Source organism: Triturus cristatus, chromosome 4_1, assembly GCF_964204655.1.
Source record: "Triturus cristatus chromosome 4_1, aTriCri1.1, whole genome shotgun sequence".
In the NCBI taxonomy this organism is placed as follows: Eukaryota; Metazoa; Chordata; class Amphibia; order Caudata; family Salamandridae; genus Triturus; species Triturus cristatus.
Window position 1 is genome coordinate 130868608 of NC_140585.1, and position 22807 is coordinate 130891414.

General features: G+C 43.3%; 1 protein-coding gene and 1 pseudogene across 1 annotated transcript in view; both read right to left on the bottom strand.

Moving 5' to 3' along the window:
- Positions 1–1397: 1397 nt before the first annotated feature.
- LOC146847642 (uncharacterized) lies at positions 1398–3245 on the bottom strand (annotated as a pseudogene).
- A 582-nt stretch (positions 3246–3827) lies between these two features.
- Positions 3828–22807, bottom strand: part of LOC146847643 (uncharacterized) — a 78300-nt gene continuing 59320 nt past the window's right edge. The window contains exons 3-5 of the mRNA XM_085650841.1: positions 21587–21622; positions 21433–21505; positions 3828–3958 (exon numbers count right to left, since the gene is read on the bottom strand). Coding sequence (XP_085506967.1) covers positions 3942–3958; positions 21433–21505; positions 21587–21622 — 126 coding nt within the window. The 3' untranslated portion in view covers positions 3828–3941. The remainder of the gene's footprint in view (positions 3959–21432; positions 21506–21586; positions 21623–22807) is intronic.

Genomic DNA, 22807 nt, shown 5'->3' on the forward strand with positions numbered 1-22807 from the left:
TTAATGAGCCTCTTGCAATTTGCGACCCCATTGGGAATGGCAGGCCCTCCCAGGTATGGTGGCCTGCTGGGCTCAGCAGACCACCATGTCTGGGACTGCTTTTAAATAAAGCATTTTTTTTTCAATGCAGCCCTTTTTCCTTAAAGGAAAACGGGATGCATTTAAAAAAGAAAAAAAATGAAACTTTTTCGTTTCATTTTTAAAGGGCAGGCAGTGGTCCCTGTGACCACTGCCTGCCCTTAAGAAATATTTTCCACTGCGTTTGCAAAGGGGAAGGGGTCTCCTGGGGTTCCCTTCCCTTTTGCGAACCCATTACCACCCTCTTCAAGAGGGTGGTAATTTGCAAGTGTTTTGCGACCGCAATGACGGTCACAAAACATTCGTACATTGAATTGCGGACGCAATTAGGAAGGGAACGCCCCTTCCTAATTGCGACTTGCAATTCCTAAATAGCGAGTCGCAAATAAATTGCGACTTGCTATTTAGGATTTGTACATGCCAGCAGAGATTTTGCATGCGCAAACAGGTTCACAAACCCGTTTGCGCATGCAAATTCACGTCGTACATCTGGCCCTTAATTTACAAAAAGAATCAAGTCTGTGTGTTTAACATAGCTTTTATTATCAAAGCAGTTTGTGATCTGCAAAATGTTAAAAGAAAAACCCAGAGACATATATACATATATATTGACAAAGGCAGGTAAGGTCAAAATGTGTTTGTCAGCCCATGGTGGTGGAATAAAATATCTTTTGCAATTATACTTCAGAGTGCGCTACGTTTTTCCTGTAAAGGATTGTTTTGCAAATATATAAATATATATATTTTTAAAATAAAACCAACATGTCTCTGAGACTTTCTCTTAATATTTTTTTAGCTCACAAAAGGAAATAAGAAAAAAACACAAGAGGGTCTTGCACTCCAGCTGAAGACCATAGAGCTGTAGCTAGGAGTGTTTTTGAAAAATATGGTAAGCTCTCCTGGGGTCATGGATTCAAAGACCCCCGGAACTTACTGTTTTTTTTATTGTTGATGAAAGGCACTTCATGCAGCTCCGCCCCATATTTTAAAAATACTTGTCAGTATCCCTGTGTTTTCTAGGCGCATCACCTAGCTGTAAAAAATATCCTTAACAAGCCCTTGCAGGGCATTATGGGGCACTCTTTTAAGGAGCAGTGATTAATAAATGTGCAGCTTCTGCTTCTCATTTTTTTGTTCTTTTTATTTTGGCTGTTCTGTGCAGCTCCAGTCCCTGAGTCTTTAAAGGCCCCAGGGACCACATCTCCAGAGCCGTACTCATTTATTTAGGGAACCCCGGGCTGTTTTCTATTTTATAGGAGAGGGGGCGCTGTGTACAACTTCCTCGAGCCTCTGAAAATTCACTAAAACTACTTCCACATTCATTGCAATGGTAGGTTTTTTTTCCCAGTGTGTGTTTGTTGATGTCTTTGTAGGTCTGATAATTGACTAAAGCTCTTCACGCATTCTCTGCAACTGAATGTTTCCCAGTGTGTGTTTATTGATGTATTTGTAGGCCAGATAAGTGAGTAAAGCTCTTCATACTTTCAGTGTAATTGAATGACTGCCCCCTGTGTGTGTTCGCTGATGAATCCTAAGCTTTGAGGATTCACTAAAACTACTTCCACATTCATTGCAATGGTATGGTTTTTCCCCAGTGTGTGTTCGCAGATGTGTTTGGAGATTTCTTAATTGACTAAAGCACTTCACACATTCACTGCACTTGAATGGTTTTTCCCCAGTGTGTGTTCGCTGATGATTCCTTAATGCTGAAGAGTGACTAAAACTACTGCCACATTCACAGCAAGGGTATGGTTTTTCCCCTGTATGTGTTCGCTGATGACTTTTTAGATATTCTTTCTGACTAAAGCTCTGCACACATTCACTGCACTTGAATGGCTTTTCCCCTGTGTGTGTTCGCTGATGATCCCTTAATGTTGAGTAACGACGAAAACTACTTCCACATTCACTGCACTCATATGATTTTTCCCCTGTGTGTGTTCGCTGATGCTGTTTAAGGAGTGCTGATTGAATAAAGCTCTTCATACATTCATTGCAACTGAATGACTTTTCCCCAGTGTGTGTTTGCTGATGTCTATGTAAGGTTGATAAGTGACGAAAGCTCTTCCCACATTCACTGCACCTAAATAGTTTTTCCCCTGTGTGTGTACGCTTATGCTCTTTTAGGTGTGCTGATTGAATAAAGCTCTTCATACATTCACCACAACTGAATGGCTTTTCCCCAGTGTGTTTCCGCTGATGAATCCTTAATGCTGAAGAGTCACTAAAACCACTGCTACATTCACTGCAATGATATGTTTTTCCCCATTATGTGTTTGCAGATGTCTTTGTAGCTGTGCTAACCAACTAAAGCCCTTTGCACATTCATTGCAGTGGTATGGTTTCAACCCTGTGTGTGTTCGTTGATGTCTTAGAAGAGATGATAACTGACTAAATCTCTTCACACATTCACTGCACTTAAAGGGCTTTTCCCCTGAGTGTGTTCTCTGATGACTTTGTAGCCGTGATAACCAAATAAAGCACTTTGCACATTCACTGCACTTGAATGGTTTTTCTCCTGTGTGTTTGTGCTGATGAATCCTGAGATTTGAGGAATCACTAAAACTGCTTCCACATTCATTGCACTCATATGGTTTTTCTCCAGTGTGTGTTCGTTGATGTTTTTGTAGGGTTGATAATCGGCTAAAGCTCTTCACACATTCACTGCACTTGAATGGCTTTTCCCCAGTGTGAGTTCGCTGATGATTCCTTAATGCTGAAGACTTAATAAAACCACTGCCACATTCACTACAATGATATGGTTTTTCCCCTGTGTGTGTTCGCTGGTGAATCCTGAGATTTGAAGAATGACTAAAACTACTTCCACATTCATTGCAATGGTATGGTTTTTCCCCAGTGTGTGTTCGCATATGTGTTTGGAGGTTTGCTGAGCGACTAAAGCACTTTGTACATTCACTGCACTTGAATGGTTTTTCCCCTGTGTGTGCTCGTTGATGCTCTTTTAGATGTGCTGATTGACTAAAGCTCTTCCCACATTCACTGCACTTGAATGTTTTTTCTCCTGTGTGAGTTTGTTGATGGCACATTAATAGAGATGAGAAACTAAAGCTCTCAACAAATGTGTAGGATTTGTTTTTTCGGGCTAGTGTCTGTGGTTCGGGTATATATTTATCTACATCCCAAGACTGTGCTACCTCAAGGGCCAACATTGCTGATAAAGCACTTATGTTATTCTAGCATGACCTCTATGTGTGTGGTATTTTGCACGTTTGATTTCCGATTTAACAACCTGCAGTAGCCATTAAATACTTTCCCCACTCATAATATGTATACGGTTTCTTTGTAGGCATTTGTGCATTCAGATTGGAATATGGTTATGCATGCTTGAGGGTAAAGATTGATCTTCCTTCTGGCCGGTGCAATTTGGGACAGTCTGTTGTATTGCAGATAACTGAACTCTTCTTTACCCGTCAGTTGTCTGGCTCCACTCCATTATGCTTTTCTCTGGTTACTGTGGTTTGGCCAGAAAGAGTTTACAATATGCCTAGAGCACTGAATGATGGTCTGTTATTGCTTTAGAAAACAAAGCACGGCTGTAACCACATCATACCAGTTCCATGATCAAAGCTGGAATTGGACACCTGTTTATACAGGAGGTTATTTATTGTTGTTGCCTTAATTTTCTAGAGGTAATTTCTTGGTCTTGTGATATGAAGGTGCACAGCTCAGACTCTTACATCCACTGAACTGCCCTTGATTGCTTCATCCAGGATCTGTCAGTTTATGTGCAGGTTCCTCTGTCGCAGACTATGTTGATGTTTTCCTGAATACCGGAGCTCATTGTTTGTGACCGATTTTTGCAGATTTGCAGTTTTATCTTCATTATTCATAATAATTTTAAGCATTCAAGGCTTGCTTTCTGCTGGATGAGAAGAGATTTAAAAGTATTAAAAGGAAACATAATGGAATGTGATTATGCAACATTTAACTGGTTGTAAAAAACATCTCTGCTTTAACGTCTTGAAACTTAACAAGGAATATTTCACAGATATTTAACTAAATGTTCTATTGAATATGCCACATCTTATGAACTTTTGAAAAGGAAGTGATTAACCATTGTTCACAGAGTAACTTAGTAAAGAAAGGGTGCTCATTGAGGACCCACGTGCTAAAGGTTCAGCTTACGGTAGATGCACAATGACAATATTTAAACAACAGATTGTTTAAAAAAGAGAGGGGTCAAGCTGGGCTGCTGTTATTTCAGTAACTCGTCAGGGCATTCATAACAAAGGTAACTCTTCAGGAAGAATATAAAAAAGTAAATCCATTCACACACTTATTCTCAATGCTTTCCTGGTCACATTGTGCCGGCTCAAATGCAAACTCCTGTATTTACCTTGCTGTTTATTAAGTCACCTTTGACACTTTTGTTTTTTGAAAATCTTTTTATTAAAGAAAGACAAATCAAATAATATCACACACATCAACACAAATACTAAAAAGCAGTCGAATATACAATAAAGATGAAATCAAAAGTGGCCAATAAATAGTCATAAACATCCCTAAGGGGCACATTATACTGGAGCATAAATCAAAGTTTCCTATTTGTAACTGATTTCAAGGAACACAAGACTACAATGATTCGTTATCAACAGCAAACGGAGAGGTGTCACTAAAGGGGGTGCACAGCCAACCTCTACTCTCGTTCCAGGGGGCCCAAATTTTCGTCCATTTACCCAGGCAACCTCTGCTTTCATACACTACTCTCTCGGCCTGCATGCACCAGTCCATTTCAGACTCCCAATCCGAGCATTTCAATTCAACCCCACCCTTCCACGTTCTAGCGATGTTATGTATAGCCACCATGCACCCCAGGGAGACCCACAGTCGCTCAGGTCTAGACAGGTCAATGGCATCCCAAATATTCAAGAGACATAGCCTCGGAGTAGTCTCGACATCTTTACAGCACGTCATGGATAAAGCAGAGATGATCTCCCCCCAATACCGCTGAAGAGTTGGGCATTCCCACCATTGATGCAAATAAGTACCTACATGGCCGCAGCCACGGGGACATAATGGAGAATTCAGAAGACCCATTTTAACCAATACGGAGCTAATGTAGGAGGCCCTATGCAGTAGTTTAAGCTGAATTAATTTGAACCAGGAGCGAATCGCAACCTCACAAGGTGATGCAAGAGCCACCCTCCAATCCTCGTCGTTAATCTCACCCACATCCGCGCACCATTTTATGCAGACTTTGTCAAGGGGGTCAGGTGAGTTATTAAGGATTTTGCGGTAAGTTAGAGATATGGCCTTATCTGGAAGATATTCATCCAATAGCCTGTCCTCCAAATGGGAAGACACCGGCAGTTCATCACCTTTAACAAGCACCTTAGTCAGTGCACTTCATACCTGAAGGTAGCGGAATGTGTCCCTCTCGTGCAATTGATATTTCTGCTGCAGGTCACTGAAAGCCACTATTCCACCCCGACCCATAGGTCGCGCACCTTGGACAAGCCAATCAAATCCCATTTATCAAACTCGGACTGCCGCCAAAGCAGACCCAAGCGACAAGAATCGAACAATGGAGTCGCTTGTGTAAGTCTACTCCTCCAGCCGAGGGCCGAATTTGTTGAGAGCCAGATGGAGACAGTCATGGAGGTCGGGGTAAATTTGGGTTCTAGTTTTGATCCTCCATACAGTGCCCTCAAATAAGTACCAGGTAGCATATTGTGCCTGTACATTCTATATGCAGGGTCGGTAATGGGTCAATGCGTCCAATGATTAAGGACAATAAGTTGTGAAGCCCAATAGTATGATCTGATGGCCGGCAACGCAATGCCGCCATCATCCAAGCTTCTGGTTAGTTTGGCGAATGAGATTCGGGGTGTTCCGTTGTTCCACAACAGGTTGCGAACTTCGGACTCTATAGAGGCAAAATACTGAGGCGGGACTACGTGTGCTGTGTTCTGCAACACATACAGGAAGCGGGGGAGCGCCATCATTTTATAAAGAGCTGCCCTCCCCAAGAGTGTAAGAGGAAGAGTCCTCCAATGCTGTACATCCGCCTTAAGACGCTGAAGGGGGGGTAGCAAATTACGTTGATAGAAGACCGCCGTATCTGTCGTAATATATATACCAAGGTATTGGAAGTCATCAGTCACAATTTTGTCCCCACAACCCGACGGGAGCAGGGGGGGGTGTCCACTCAGGATATATATCAGGGACTTATCCCAGTTAATAGTATAGCCGGAGTATTTTTAAAAAGGGTGAATATATAGAGTAAAGGGGGGCGTTCCACTTAGGATATATATCAGGGACTTATCCCAGTTAATAGTATAGCCGGAGTATTTTTGAAAAAGGGTGAATATATGGAGTACATTATTGATCGAAAATATGGGCCTGGCCAAATAAAGCAAAATTTCATCAGCGTAGAGGGACACTTTGTCCATCCACTCCGGCGACCAGCTCAGCCCCCGAATTGTGGGATCGATCCCCCCTAAGCCATATAGCTAGAGGCTCAAGCGCTAAGGCAGAAAACTAAGGAGATAATGGACATCCCTGTCTCGTGCCCCGTCCCAACCCAAAGACTGCCGATCTACTCCCATTCACCGCAATTCTCGCCAGGGGTTTCGAGTAAAGGAGACGCACCCAAGACAGAAATCGGTCACCAAAACCGTACCTCTCCAGCGTAGCAAAGAGGAAAGGCCATTCAATTATGTCAAATGCCATTTTGGCGTCCAAGGACATAATAGCCGAGTCCTCCTGTAAGGTGGTAGCTCGCCCCAGCACCCCAAACAGACAGCGCAAATTAAGTGCTGTGTTGTTGGTCGGCATAAAGCTATTCTGATCCGGATGGATCAATTTGTGAAGGAGGGGTGAGAGGCAAAGAGCCAGGATCTTAGCCAAGATTTTGACCTCAGGGTCAAGAAGAGAGATGTGCTGGTAGGAAGAACATTGTTCGGGAGGTTTTCCTTGTTTATGGATGACGACTATACTGGCCAACCGCTGTGTAGCCAGGAGAACACAGACTACCATGCACGCCAGAATGAAAGGTATATTGCTTCTCAGCGGGATTACAGACTCGCCAAACGTCTATGATACCAAGAGCCCTCAGAAAGTCAGACAATATCTTCCCAGATGAATCACCCAACCGAGGGGACAGACGATCCAACGACACATCCACAGCTGTGTTACAGTCGCCTCCCAAAAGCATATCTCCTTCAGGCAATCCCAACAGATGCGTACCCAAGTCATTCAAGGTGGTGGAGTGAAGCTTAGGGGGATATACAAGGATGTGACATTGAGAGACCTACCCTCCCATTTCCCCGAGACTGAAGCAAACCGACCCGAAGGGTCAGGTATAATTTTCTGAATTTGAAAAGGGAGGGAACTGCGCACCAGGATGCAAACCCCCCTGGAACCACGCGTATAACCTGCATGGGCTATAAGTTTATATTCCCACCTGTTAAGTGCACAGTAAGAAGGACCCTGAATGTGAGTCTCCTGAAGAAGTACCAGGTCAGGAGTTTGTCGCTTAAGGTATTGCAGCACTATAGCCCTCTTGATCCGATCGCCTAGACCATTGACATTCCAGGAGAGAAGTTTGAGACGGCCCAATGACGGGCCAGTATGATCAACCACACTCATCCATTAAAATAAGGTGGGGCCCCCTGACCCCCCATACACAAGAGGGATATCACTGACTTCTTGGGAATTCCCCAAGGTAAAAACCACAGCAAAGATAATATGCAATTAGATACAAAATAATCAGAAGCTCCTCCAATGATTGTCTGCATGACTACAAGGATGCCCACACAATTTAGACTGCTAAAAATGACCACTTGAGAGAGACTGCGAAAAAAACCATAATAAAAACGCACCAACAATACCCCAGGAACTGCTAAACACTACCCCCCTCCCTACCTCCCTGCAACGTGGACTTAAAACTGCCCAGCCCCCAAAATTGTAGAGCGCCTGTATACCCAAAAACAAACAGACTATATATAGGGGAACGCTACTCAGCCTAGACATCCCAAGAACGTAGACCATTATTTACCAGTTCCCCCCTTCAGGACCAATAGACATGCCCAATAATAAACATCATAAAGAGCTTCTCACAATAATTGTCTAACACATATCAACATTCAAAAACAGTCCCACCTCCCCCCTTCACACAACCCTACCGGCCATCCTGAGATGTGAAGAAACGCCCCAAATGAGGAACAGAGTGGCTAGTCCATTATTAGACTCCCTGAAATGCATAAATCTACCATCAGCCCGTATCAGTCCAGAGCTGCTCAAAAGTCCTCATTGTCTCTCAGCGACACAGCCCAGCAGCATCATACCCTTCTCCAAGGTGCTGTATCCTCCAACGTGACCTTGCTGGTGTTACTCTTCCTCCGTTCGAGGTTCGCCAGACGGGGTAGAGCGTTGCTGCACTTCCGCTGATCGCCACCAACCAGTCCCAGGTGTCTTCAGGAGTTTGAAAGAACCATGTCTTTCCGTCGACCTGTACCCAGAGTTTTGTTGGGAAAAGCATAGCATACTTCAAGTTATGACTTCTGAGTGCGCGCTTTACTTCCAAAAAAGACCTACGTTGCAGTTGCACTTTGTAAGTGAAGTCTGGGAAGAAGGTGATGGTGGAATTTTCAAACTTGAGCAGCGGAGCAGCCCTCGCCGTCTGCAGGATAGCATCCCTGTCATGAAAATGGAAAATTCTAGCAAGGAAGGGCGTGGAAGAGCCCCTGGCTTGGGGGGACCCCAAGGAACCATATGAGCACGTTCCACTGAGAAAAATTGCGAAAGGGAACGAGGCTGCAAATGCTTCTGAATTAGGTCCTCTACAAACAGATCTGCCGCCTGCCCCTCCGCCCTTTCCAGCACCCCCAAAATGTGCACGTTATTCCTGTGAGCTCTTCCTTCGTAGTCCTCCAGCTTAGTCGCTAGATCCGAAGTCTGCGCTTGAAGGCGCTTGACCGTAGTTTCTAACGTTTTATTAGATTGTTGAAGGGTGGAGATGGAATCTTCATTTGTCTTAATCCTGTCCCCCAAGTTTCTCAAATCAGCGCGAATTAGGGTAATCTCCGTGGTCACGGTATCGATTTTCACCTCCAGTGCCGTGCGAACCCCTTGAACGGTTCAAGCATTTCTGGTTTCTTCTAACCTGGAAGATTGGAGCATTGTTGTGAGTTGAGGTGTGTTTCCTATAGTTATAGTGTAAAGACAGAGGCCCCCTGCTAATAGGGTGCAGTTCCTTAAGGCAGGGTTAATAAATCTAGTGTAGAGACTTAAAGGCAACAATGATACAAACATCAAAAAATTCACTGATCAGCTAAACAAAATATATAAGCCAAAGGCGAACCAATAATATCAGATTGTTTTATATAAAGTAGAAAATATTTTATTAATATTCAATTAAATACTGAAAAAACCATTTAATACTAAAACAATACCCCATTTATACTAATTCATTCATACGTTCATTCATGCAATATGTACACAACATACCATAAAAATCACTTTTTTTTTTACAAGAATAATGATAACAAATGGGGTATTGTTTTAGTATTAAATGGTTTCTTCAGTATTTAATTGATTATCAATAAAATATGCTCTACTTTATATAAAACAAACAGATATTATTGGTTCTCCTTTGGCTTATATATTTTGTTTAGCTGATCTGTGAATTTTTATGATGTTGGTATCATTGTTGCCTTAAGTCTCTACACTAGATTTCCTATAGTTATAACATAAGTCCATCTCCCTAAAACTAGTGCAGTTTACAGGCCCTGGTTCCGGCTCTGAAAGATATCTTAAACAAGCATTGGCATATAGGTCTCGCCTTTGGGACCTTATAAGTGTTTAGACATGCAACAGTTGATGTTGTTGCACCAAGGATATTGTACTGCATAACTAAATACTTATAAGGTTCCAAAAGCGAGATCTATTGGCTATGCCAATGCTTGTTTTCGCATATTCATGCCGTCCCAATGCAATGACTCCGGGCCTCATTGAAGCCTTTGGAATCAAAGGGCTCGTAAGGGCAGCATTATCTCCTCAAAGGAATACTTTTATATGGAAATTGGGTCAGTGGACAGATGGAAAACAGCAGGAGAGCGTGCCAAAAGGAGCTGGGGAGAAGGGGCCGGGAGTCAGGCAGGCATGGTGGTCTGAGCCGTGGGAAGCATGCATTGTGCCATGTCCCTGGATACGGAATACCTTCCAGGTCGCAGTGGGCAGCATGTCCGGGTCACCGTATCTGCAATTAACACAATGCTTGGGGTGTCTTTTTAGGAGCTTATGAGAAGACATGGGAGAAAAATACATGCAAGCCCACTCATTGATGCATGAAGAAATGTGAACCTTTCTGGCCTCCACCAAGAGCAGAGCTCTGACAGGCCGTTTGGCTGGCAGTCAGTAAAGAAAATGTTTTCAACTTTGCTGATGTGACTCTTTCTGGAGGCAGACACAACTAAAAAGGAGTTTTCAAAGCACGGCTGAGATTTGTAGGACTTTTTTTAACCTAGCGCCTTATCTGCGAGGAGGCTCTGGAGCACTATTAGAAGCGCTCGTAATTGAGTTCTGGACGGTCTAGGCAAAGAGAGAGATAGTGAGAGACGGAGAGAGAGGGGAGCTGAGAATAAAGAGAGAAAGATCAGAAGAATAAACCACAAATATGTGACAGAAAACGTACAGACCATGTTTAAAGTGGTGGGTTGCTCTTTGCTGGGGGGAGCTCCGGAGGGGCTGATTTACATGCCGGACATGGAGACTGTGGAAGCTTAGGAGAGAAGAAGAGCTGGCGCTTCCTTCCGCTTCCCCACCGCCTCCGCTTGTCTGTTAGCAACATAGGCAGCGCAGACAACGGGAGGTTGCGGGAGCAAAGGCAACACACCACATGCGTGCGGGGAGGGAACAACCTATTCAAGAGCTCGCATGCAAGCAGTGCGTGTCCAACGAGCCGTCATACCGGCACGCGCGCTTTACCAAGCACCGAAAAAAACAAAATGTAGGTTGCGAGCAGAGACAATGGGAGGGGCGGGAGCATAGGCAACATGGGCAGCGGTTGGAGACAGGAGCGGATCACAAAGACCCGCAGATGCAGCGAGATGCCGCAGGCAAGCAAGAAACTTATTCTTATTAAAGTTTTATGTCGACTTGGTGGGGGAGTTATTTCGGTGTAAACTTTGTGAGCTTTGTGTAAGGCGTTGGCAGGAAATGGGACCGCTCAAGCAGCGGCACGAGGGCAGAGACTGGCAAAAGTGAACGTGCGCTGACAATAACATCACGCCAGCCCAGGAGCTCATACTTGACATGATCTCGTCCGAATATAAATGCAAAATAATAATGTCCCATCTTCGGGGAAAGCAAGCGGGAGTCGAAGTTTACTGGGAGGAGTTATTGTTGGAGAGCTCGTGATGGGTGTGTGCGCGCGGCGGGAGGGGGAGCGCGACTCCGGGTTGGACACAGACCCTGGAGGAGGCAGCTGGTGGGAGTCATACAAGCAGGAAGTGGGATAAGGGAGGGGGTGGCAAATGGTGATCACTTTCGCGGCCGCTTTGATGTTCTCAGTGGCCGCACGGCTCACTGAGAACATCAAAGCGGCCGCGAAACTGATCACGCAGGCTGACAAATGGTGCGCGCGCCCGGCGCACATGCACTGTAGTTGGAGGCCTGAAAAGCCACTAGTCTGCACTTCCAAATCCTGCTTACTAAAACTCTCGCCAGAGCAGCGCTAACGCGCTGGCTCAGGCGAGTACTAAAAAGCACGTAGTTAGTTCTTCCTAAAGTAGATACATTTCTGTAAGATGCAATTCCTTCCAGGGCTTTTTTGGAAAACAGAACAAAGGGTTCAATGTAATGCCCATCCTTTACATTATACACACAGATAAAGCAAACATTGATGCGTATAATTTAATATTCAAAGACATCAGTCATTTAGTCCTTATAGAGAATCCATCACAACCAATAATTTAACGGACATATCCCCACAACGGATGTGTACATATTAATATTTTTCCCCTTTTTCTACTTTTACATGGTATCTGACTTAATGTAGTCCATTTGGGGCCCAGGATGCTATTTTGTGACTGAATGGGCATTTGGTAACGTGGGAGGAAGTGTCAGTTTTCCACAAGTGATGCAGTATTTCTACCTTTCCATATTTCTTATATTCAAGTTTAACTTATTTCCTGACCTCAGCTCCCCTACTACCCTATGTCGGCGCACTCATTCTGGAGGGTTAAGCAGAAGTCAGATATCGGCCTGATAGTCAAGGGGCCATGGTTGTCAGTGCAGGGATTAAAAGTTTAATTTCAAAAGCTCATCCGGGAGGAACAAACAGAGGAGGTGCACAGATAAGTGCTTATGAGGTACAAACAAAGGAAGTGCAGAGGTAGGTGTGTATGAGGTAAACAGAGGAGGAGCAGAGGTAGGTTCTTATGAGGTACAAACAGAAGAGGAGCAGAGGTAAGTTCTTGTGAGGTACAAACAGTGGAGGGGCAGAGGTAGGTGCTTGAGAGGGACAAACAGAGGAGGTGCACAGGTAGGCACTTGTGCGGTATAAACAGAAGAGGTGAACAGGTGTGTTCCTCTTTGGGTCTGCCTCCATCTGCACTAGGTGGGGTATTGGTGTACGCTGTATCCTATTCCTGATGCCTCACAAGGGCGCTTGCTGTGTGAGTGTTACCACTTTAACCCTTTACTTGAGGGGAGCAGAGCCTCAGGAAACACAACACCTGGAGGTTGGCTGCCTCGAGGGGGAGATCCAGGTGAGGGTTCAGGTATCGAACAATATGGAGACAAAAGCATCCGATGAAATACTCTCAGGTGTTCCAAGAAGAGATTGGAAGGTTCATTCACTATAAGCCCATTCTCTTGAACTCAGATCCTATTTCAGCACCTCTGGGACTACAACTGCTTCTAGGCCTCCATCCTACAATGCTGGTACTTGCTCTTTCTACAACGCTTGTTGCAGTTCGGGCCTAAATTAGAGTTTTTTGGATAGATTATTGCCTCAAAACATGACAGATATCCCCATTCGCCTTATTACACAGATATAATGCACTTTCAATAGCGCGGACAGAATATCTGCCACATTTGAGGGAGAGGTGTGGCGCAGAGGCCAGAGCGGCTGACTCCGGAGCACGAGGCTCATGGTTCGATCGCCGGTGGCAGCTCAGCTCAGCATCCTGTGACTTTGGGCAATAGCTCACTTGATCTCCCCGATTGTCCCCCCCGGCGCCTGGATACTGGGTCGATAAGTCGCGCTTTACAAATGTGGAATTATTATTAATGTTTTTGTGATGGAGTAACACATCTGCTGAAATATAAATCAGGCCCTTGATGTACATTGTCTTTTCAGTGTTGGAAAGTTTCGGTAAAGGCACTTTATTATCTCACCACTGCTGTGACTTGCAGTCAAAATGCCATTACCCACGTTGGGGGGACGCATGAACCTTTGTTACAGAAGTGAACAGATTTCAGGAACTACTTTGGTCCACACTGCTTGTGAATACTATATGGGCAATAAAAACTTCTGATATAGCAGGGGCCTGGTAATGGTATCACTAAAAACACTACCCCAATTGGAGGTGATGCACAATGTGATTTGCCTATCGCGGGCTGATGCCTTCGTCTTTTACTAGTAAAGAATGAGCCCTGATGAAGACACAGATTGGGATGAAATTCTGTGAGGAAAGTAGTTTGTTATGTGGTGTGATTGTGCAACTTCAACGTGCAATAAAGGCACAACTGGAGATTGTAGTAGTCAGGCTTTATCAAAGAAACAAGTGTAAAGCATTAACAAGTACCAAAACAGCTGAATAAAAAGAAAACCCAATAAAACCCAATACCAATTTATAAAAATAAATACCATTTTTATCTTTGAATAGACACCTCAATGACAAACATCCACCGGAGTATTCCGGAGATATGAATGAATAAATCACTTCCTTTTACTAATGCAATAAATATTTTTTATATACTGCGAGTCATTGTTTAAGGTTAGCCACAACAGGTAACTTGAATATGGGTACAAGGGCACTCTTGTGTGGTCCGACTCCAATAGGGAACCAGTCACAGAGACCAGTCAGGTGTTGTTGAATAGATACCTCTTAGTTTAAGCAGACTTCAGTTCCAGGTCCTGTGGGCGAACTGCCATTGGAATCAAGTGAGTGTTCGCGTTGCAAGAGATGCAGAACGCTGAGGATACTCAAGGATTCTGAGACTGCTGAGCCAGTATCATGGGATCTTCCGGTGGTGACCCCTTGGTCTACAAGCACGGGGGAGAGCCTTTGACCTGAGGGGTCGATGTCCTGTGATGTCCAGTTGGAGAACAGCACAAAACCAGTTGCTAGTGGTCTATTGGTCCCTTTTTACAGCAAAACCAGCAGATCTATTTAACTGGCAGTAACTTCCATGCTGAGGGACCAAAATACACTGCCATCTCTTCCTTGTCCAGAAGACTCAGGCACAACGTTTGAGGGGCTGAACTCAGTCTCCCAGGCTGCACCTCAGCGTTCAGGCTTTTTGGCGCTGGACTATCAATGGTGCAGGCTTCTCAGTTTTTACTACCCTGCGGCTGTAACAGGGAGTCAGCCATCTGACCCTAGGAGTCCCCTTCTCTGCCTGGGGCTTGTAGACAACTTTTCCACAAGTGTGCCACCACAGGCGCAGTCCTTTATTTGCAAGTCCAAGGTCCAAGACACAGTCAAGTCTTTTGCTGGATCTAGAGAATAGCAGGGTACTCTTTTTTCGGTTCTCTCTTCAGTACAGATGTGAGGTCTGGGTGCCGAGTGCCACTTTATTGCCCACTACAAGCTTAGGAGGATGTGGCAACTAACTAGCCAATGGGCTACCAAGTCCCCTCTCACCTGATGATGCTCACTCCCAACATGACAGAACCCTTCTCTCAGTGTGTTGAGCATCCTGGCACAGCCTGGGGGTGTGGTTATGATGGAGCAGGGTTTTTACTTTAAATCCAAATATCTGTTTCATTTTCGTATGTTATTATTAAAAGTACTACTGATTAATTAATAATTACTAAAGATTTGTCGAGTCTTGTCTAACCAACCTTATTAACAGAAGAATTACATGTGGGAATGCTATTGCATGGCTACAATAATAAGTGAACTAAGTTGGTGAGCAAATTGACAGAATAGATGTTGCTTATGTGATGTTATTGTGTTTTGCGCTTATAATTAATATGCATTAATGGCTTTTGATGTCGCAAATGGCTAGATAAATACATACACATAAGGGAATTAGCAGGGGAATAACACTGTATAATCATTTCCGTGCAGTAATTATGTTTTGTGTTTCCTTTTACTTAAGTTGACCATTGTGGCCTGCTATAACATGGCTACCACCCGCAGCCTGCATTCGAGTAGATGGAAAATTTGACAGGAGGCTTCGCGCTGACTGCGACCTTGCCCTCCTATTGAACTGAAAAGCCATGATCATGACGACAAATCTGGGAGAGATGCCAAATGCCCCTGAACGTGAAGATTGTTGCCAAATCCAAATACCGACCTGATGAACTTATAATGGTCCCACGAATGAGATACATTTTACCCTAAAGAGACATCCGTAGAAGTAACGAATTAGTTACGAACTCCTAATTTCTATTCATTATTTGAGACTATCAATGTGTGAGAAAAACTATCGTTGTATCCCAATGTACCAAGACGACATCATTTCCGCCATTCGACTGTTTTGTAAGATATGATTGCAACATTTGGAATGTAAAATTGGTATAAATATTAGTAGACTAGAGGGGTCTAGCGCCACTTCTTCCAGAACCAATGATCAGAGGTCCCGATGCTGACGGAGAGGACGGTGACTCTACATGACGGCTAGAAACTTTATCTATTTTGCTGAGGACCAGTTCTGACTTAGAAAACGACTTTTAGCCAGAATAGGTAAATATGAAAGAAATGATCTTGCATTTAATTGGCTTTTCTTACAATTTTAGATAAACAATATTCTGTTTGAATTACTGTGTCGGGTGGTTATTTTATTGTCATGTTTATTGAATTTATAGAGTGCTAAGAGTTTTCACCAGATCTATAGCAACTAGTTGATGCCATTGACTTCAGGGTACATGCAGATTGGTTAGGTATCGAAAAGTGTTTCCCCTTATACATGGCACGGATAGAGTGGTAGGATGAATGTTGGTGTAATGGGCCCCACCAGCGTGTGATGTGTGTGTGTGCGTGTGACTGTGAAATCACTCCGTCCGTGGAAGTAGAGGGGATTCGGAAGCTTCGATCTGCACCAGTTACATGGGGTACACTCTCCTTCAAACAACGTTTTGACAAGGGCTTCTCCATCTCTGCCCGAGATGCTAGCCTGTCTGCTAAAACAAAAGAACCAATGGACCGATGGTGACGATTTCGGATTGGCTCCAGTCGGTCCGTGTGAGGCAAATAACCCACATTTCACATACATGGCAGAAAGCCTGCACTCTGGATTAGTTCTAGGTGTGCTTTCAGGGGCTTTTAAACACAGCTCGAGGATGGACTGTAGGTTGATGTGCGGGTGACCTCGTTTTTGGTTGTTTTAACTGTGTGACAGAGGCATCATTTTGTGGTAGATGGTCTGATTGATTCTGCAATGAAGTCTAGCCGCCTTAATACTTGTAGAGGCTATATTAGCGAACAGGAATTTGATGTCTTGTCTTCCTTTGGTCCTGAAGAGGCCTTGAATTGTTAAGGATGAAACACGTCAACATATCTTTTGTAACGGAGGAGTTACTGTAAGATGAATGATGATGCAGATTTCACGCGGAAGGGTCTGAACCATTTAATGGACTTCGCTATTGGTTTCCCCTTCCCTTATTTTTTGTGCTACCTCCAAGTGGATCTTGGACTCGAAATATATTTGATGTACCACCTTCTCTAAAAACAATGAATGTTTGGAAAGACAAGGAATGGTGGTATAAGTAAGAAAGCACAAATAACAAAAGCATTAGATGTTGCTTTGACATTGTGTATTCATGTACATGTAATTCTGTTTATAATTTATGTCATGTTTGTGTCTTTTGTATATGGTTTGCATTGTTATTTATTTGATGATAAAAATAAATCAATAACAAATAAGCACAAGAGATTGTACAGAGAGACATGGGTTGTAACAATTATGTGGGTGCATAAATTGAGATCATAAATTCATAGTAAAGTAATCAAATTAAAATTTGATTTGCGATCAAGTCATCTGGAAATTTTCGTCATGCTTTTCACATGATCTGTTTGTGCTGAAACAAGAGAGTAGTCCCTTCCAAGTGTGACTAGCACTTGCCCTTCACAGGCGTCTTCCTCTTTGAAGCTCACCTTTAGGGTGCACCCCTACCCTGGCCATCCTGCCATGTGGATGTCACCCCTCTTCCCTCAGCAGGTCCTTAGTTCCTCTTCGTAAGAGTGGTTCTATCATCTCCCCAGTAGAGCAGGAGGCTGTATCAAGGACAGCAGCTTTTGTGCAACCGTGCACGGCTATTGCAAAACTTTGGGCAACAAAGTTGAAACGTTTGTGCAAGAGTTACATTTAATTCTACGTGAGCAACAAGTCAGCTTCATGCAAAGATTTGGTTGGTACCTTAAAGTATCATATTTAGTAGTCCAATTTTGGAAAGTAGCACTGATGAGTTGTTAAGAGTGTAACTCCATAGTCACCAATGAGGCTACTATCCGTTTCATAGCAAAACAACAATGTGGGGTTTTTACTATTAGGACATGTAAAGTCAATAAAACATGTGTCCTTCTTTTTAATAAAATGCATACTACCTTTAGTAAAAGGATGGTGTTGGGCTTTTCCATTGGCTTAAATGGCACAATCAACTTAGCAATTTAAAAATGCTCTGCCTGCCAGCAATGGTGGACTAAGAGACATGTTTGGCCCAATAAGTGGCACTAGGTACCCCTGGTAACATATACTAGGGACATATGAGTAAGTTAACTTATGCTAATTGTGGGTAAACCAATTAGACCTACATGTTTTAAGGGCCAGAGAACTGGTACTGAGGTCTGATTGGCAGCACCTTCATAGTCGAAAAATCAGCAGCATCAGTCCAAAGTTTGGGGGGTGAGCTTGCAAAAGCGTTGGCTGTCTTTTTTAAACTAGACTAATAATGAAGAAGTCTTTTAAAATCACTGGTGGACGGGCCGTGAAATCTTCTGTCCTGAAAATTCTAATCCGATGTTTGCCTCTCCTGTGCAATCTGCATGTCAATAACAAACAAGGAGCACTTGGGAATTGTACTGCTCAATGTTGATGGACTCAATGCAAGAGATATTTATAAGCACTGGGACTTTTATAGGGGTAATGTTTGCTCTATAGTAAATTTGGAATTATGCTTGAAATTTGGAACTGAGCAATACCTCTGTGTAAATTGTGGGTTTAGTCGCAGTTGGACACCCAAGAAGTGAGCTCCATAATACTCAGTAGCCAGATTTGGATTTAAGTGCAGGGTGATTATGCCATATCTTTCTTTTTTGTATTATATGCCACCCTTGCCATGATTATTTTCTCTTCTTTTTCCAGCTCGTGCCACCCATGGCCATGATTTGTTCAGAGTCGATTTTACTATTGGTTTACTCTGATGTTTCCAGTGATCAATTATCTTTATCTCACTGATTTTTCTCCATTTTGTTTCCAATGTGCATAGTCAGAGAAGTGGACAGGCTGCATGAAGAGACCCATCTGGTTTAATCTTCTGTAGTTACGAATTTCAATGCCTTCTGGGAACTGCAGTTGTTGGAAAATGGCCCTCTCTGTAGGGTCGCCCCAAAATCTTTTACCTTCCTCCTTGACTTTTTCTGACCTTGTTTTTGTTAGCTTTAGTATTCTGAGCACCTCACTAGTGCAAACCAGCACTACACTGCATGTGCTCCCTCCTCTAAACATGGTAATATTGGGTCATATCCAATAGGCATATTTAATTTACTTATAAGGCCCTAGTAAAGCTCACATTCTCCTTCAACAAAACCTCCCAGACAGCTCAATGCACATTCTTTTCCGGCATGATGGCCATATCTCGCTGGATGGAAAATAACTTCCTCCAGCTGAATGCTGGAAAGACGGAAGTCATGCTCTTCGGTGATGCCCCTCTCCTGTGGACCCCGCAGTGGTGGCCTCCAGAACTGGGCACCCATCTCACCCCGGCAACTTCAGTAAAAAACCTCGGGGTGCTCCTCGAACAGTCCCTCACTATGAAAAAACACTTATCCCACACAGTGGGCTCATGCTTCCACATACTGAGCCTTCTAAGGAAAGCCTTCCCCTATCTCCCCGACTCCATCAGAAAGACCCTAACCCAGACATTAGTGCTGAGTAAGTTAAATTACTGCAATGCTCTCCTGATCGCCGCCAACGAGTCTTCACTTGACCGCTTGCAGGTGATACAGAACACCGCTGCTCGTCTGATCTTAAATGCACCCTACAGATCTGCCTCTCTCCCCCTCCTCCATCAACTCCATTGGCTGCCCATACGACTATGCGTAAAATTCAAGATCTGCTGCCTCACCCACAAAGCGATTTGGGGAAACAGCCCTCCCTACCTGGCGGAGAGACTCCACCTCTACACTCCCCTCCGATCCCTATGCTCCAAATCCAAATCGCTCTTACAAGTCCCCAAGTTTAGGAAAGCAAGAACAGGAGGAAAATGCTTCTCCTACCAGGCCCCTCGCATTTGGAACCAGCTACCGCTGGCCTTAAGACAATGCCCCGACCACTGGAAATTTAGGAAAGCTCTCAAAACCGCCCTGTTCCTAGCCTGATAACCTCGACCTTTGCTTCACTGCCGCCTCCGAGCGCTGAGATACCCTCCCGGGGGTGATTCAATGCGCTATATAAAATAATAAATCAAATCATTAAAGTGCACTACATGAGCCCAAGTCCTGTAAATTAAATGCTACTACTGGGCCTGCAGCACTGATTGTGCCACCCACATAAATAGCCCCTTAACCATGTCTCAGGCCTGCTACTGCAGAGCCTGTGTGTGCAGTTTACACTGCCATATCGACCTGGTAAAATAAACCTCTTGGCAGGCCAAACCTTCACCTTTCATACACATACATCACCCCTAAGGTAGGCCTAGGCAACCCAGATGGCAGGGTGCATATATTTAAACGGCAGAGCATGTACTCTTAGGTTTTACAGCTCCTGGCAGTGAAAAACACCCAAAGTCGTTTTTCACTACTGCAATGCCAATCTCTCTCATAGGACAACACTGGGATTACTTTATAAGTGTCATTCACAATCTCAAAGATATACACTTTTAGAGTTTGGTGTCTCTGAGACCACAATTTAAAATCACATCTCATGGTGAAGTCGGATTTTAAATTGCAATTCTGGACAATCACATAAACATCCGTATTAATGCAAAATATATAAAAGGAATCAAATAGGTAATTGAATTTCTCAATTGTAGTCTCAATGAATCTTAGTAAGAATTACACAAAGTAATACAATGCATGATTGACAAATCAAATCAAATTGTACAATATATCATTGTCTTATCGGATACACATTTGTAGCGTCCCCAATGCATTTGGGGTAGCACTCTTCTTCAGGGGGTTAACATGTGAAAATACATCTTCAATAGCCTCCTGCCGGAACACAAAAGAACAGACTGAGGGCCCGATTCACAGAAAGAACTTAAGACAAAATCCTAAACTTACTACAGTTTTGGTATTCACAGAAGGCACTTACTCATTTTGGTATTCACAGAAGTTAGGAGTCCTAACTTTAGGACTCCTACATGCCTTCTGTGAATACCTAAAGTCATAAAGATAGGATTTTTCTCAGTTTAGGAGTAGTAAAGTTAGGAGTCCTAACTTTACTACCCCTAAACTGAGAAAAATCCTAATTTTAAGACTTTCGGTATTCACAGAAGGCATTTAGGAGTCCTAAAGTTAGGACTCCTAACTTCTGTGAATACCGAAATGAGAAGTGCCTTCTGTGAATGCCAAAATGAGTAAGTGACTTCTGTGAATACCAAAATGGTAGTAAGTTTAGGATTTTGTCTTAAGTTAGTTCTGTGAATCGGGCCCTGAGTGTCTTATATTAAAATTCATACTCCACATGACACATATTATTTGTCATGTATCAATGTCTGCAGACATTAAGAACAGACCCAATACCGATGTGTGTGAGAAAGATAAAGTAACCGTCATGTCAATGAATGCCATATTGGCCATGTAGTTTGTGAACAAACAAAAAGTATCCTGTGTCTCAGAAACACTACCATATCAAACATAAAGTCATCGTTACTGTTGCCATGCATAATGAAAAAATGCGTTGTGTGTGAACTGCGCTGTCGACACTCGTAGAGCTCTGATCCACAGACATGCTATCAATACTACCCATGCATACGCTGTTGTGCAAACAGTGTCATACCTCCGTAATATGGTGGCAATGATAAGCGACCACACCTTGAAACTGCCGAGCCTCCCGAGTATCTAAAGGATCCCTGTGGTTCAAAAAGCCCACTGTTATTAACAGTACAACGGATGAGTGCCTTGCACCAAGTACAATCGGCAGAGTGCCTTACCTCTGCCTTGTTTTCCGAAATGAGGATGATCAAAATCTAGTTAGAGAAATGAGAAGATACGACTGATTACTCAAGAAAACCTAGTGATGAACATCTCACATAAGACTCTTAGCGTTCCTAAACTGGAAGTACTTAATAAAGGTATGGCGTTTGTTCCAACTTATACATCTCATACACTTGAAACCTAAATCGCACTCTTTAAATTTATGAGGAAATGGAGACTACGCTGTTTTTTTCACACAATATCACCATCAGAATGGGTTCCAGACAAGAATACATCTGAGAGATTCAAACCAAAAAGCACATTTATGGCACCATTTTCGCATAAGATGCTTGACAACTTTGAATTATTGGTGAAGAAGAACTTGCAAACAATCAAATATCAACCACCACGACACTTGAATCTCACTTCAAAGGAACGCAAGATTCTACGTAGTCTGAGTTTGGACAAAAATCTTACCTTTCAACCTGCTAAGGGAGGAGCCATCGTGGTAATGGACAGAGCGTTCTATGAAAGAAAGGTTGACCAACACGTCTTCAACGAAGACACTTACATACATTTGGAATCAGAACCAACGAAGCAATTTCAATCCATTCTGTCTACACTATTAGACAAAGCAGTTGAAATGGGATGGATCAATGACAATACACGACAATTCTTATTTAGAACATCTCTTCAACAGCTGCATATATACATTCTCCAAAAGATGCATAAGGACGGTATAGATCCTCCGTTCTGACCCATCTTGTCAGGATGTGGTTCATTACATAAGCCCATTGGCAAATTTTGGGATTTTCACTTTCAACCTTTAATACAGGCATGGAGTACGTAGGTGAAGGATCTGATGGATTGTCTCATGAAATTTGAAAATGTTCGCAAACACGTCACAAAAGATACGTTGCTCTTTCACCATAGATGTAGTGGCGCTGTATACTTCCATCCCCCACGGTAAAGGCATTGAGGCAGTAGAATGGATGCTTCTCAATTCTGAACAAGAATGCACAGATAAAGTATGCTTATTGGAACTACTACAACTTTGTTTGTACCATAGCTATTTTACATGGAAAGTAAACTTATTTTTACAAAGAACAGGAACATCAATGGGTTATTCGGGGCACCCTTGTACGCAAATATGTTCATGGCTCATTCTGAACACACACACAGCATCAACCAAGCAAACTGCACGAGGCACCTTCTCATTCATATGAGATATATAGATG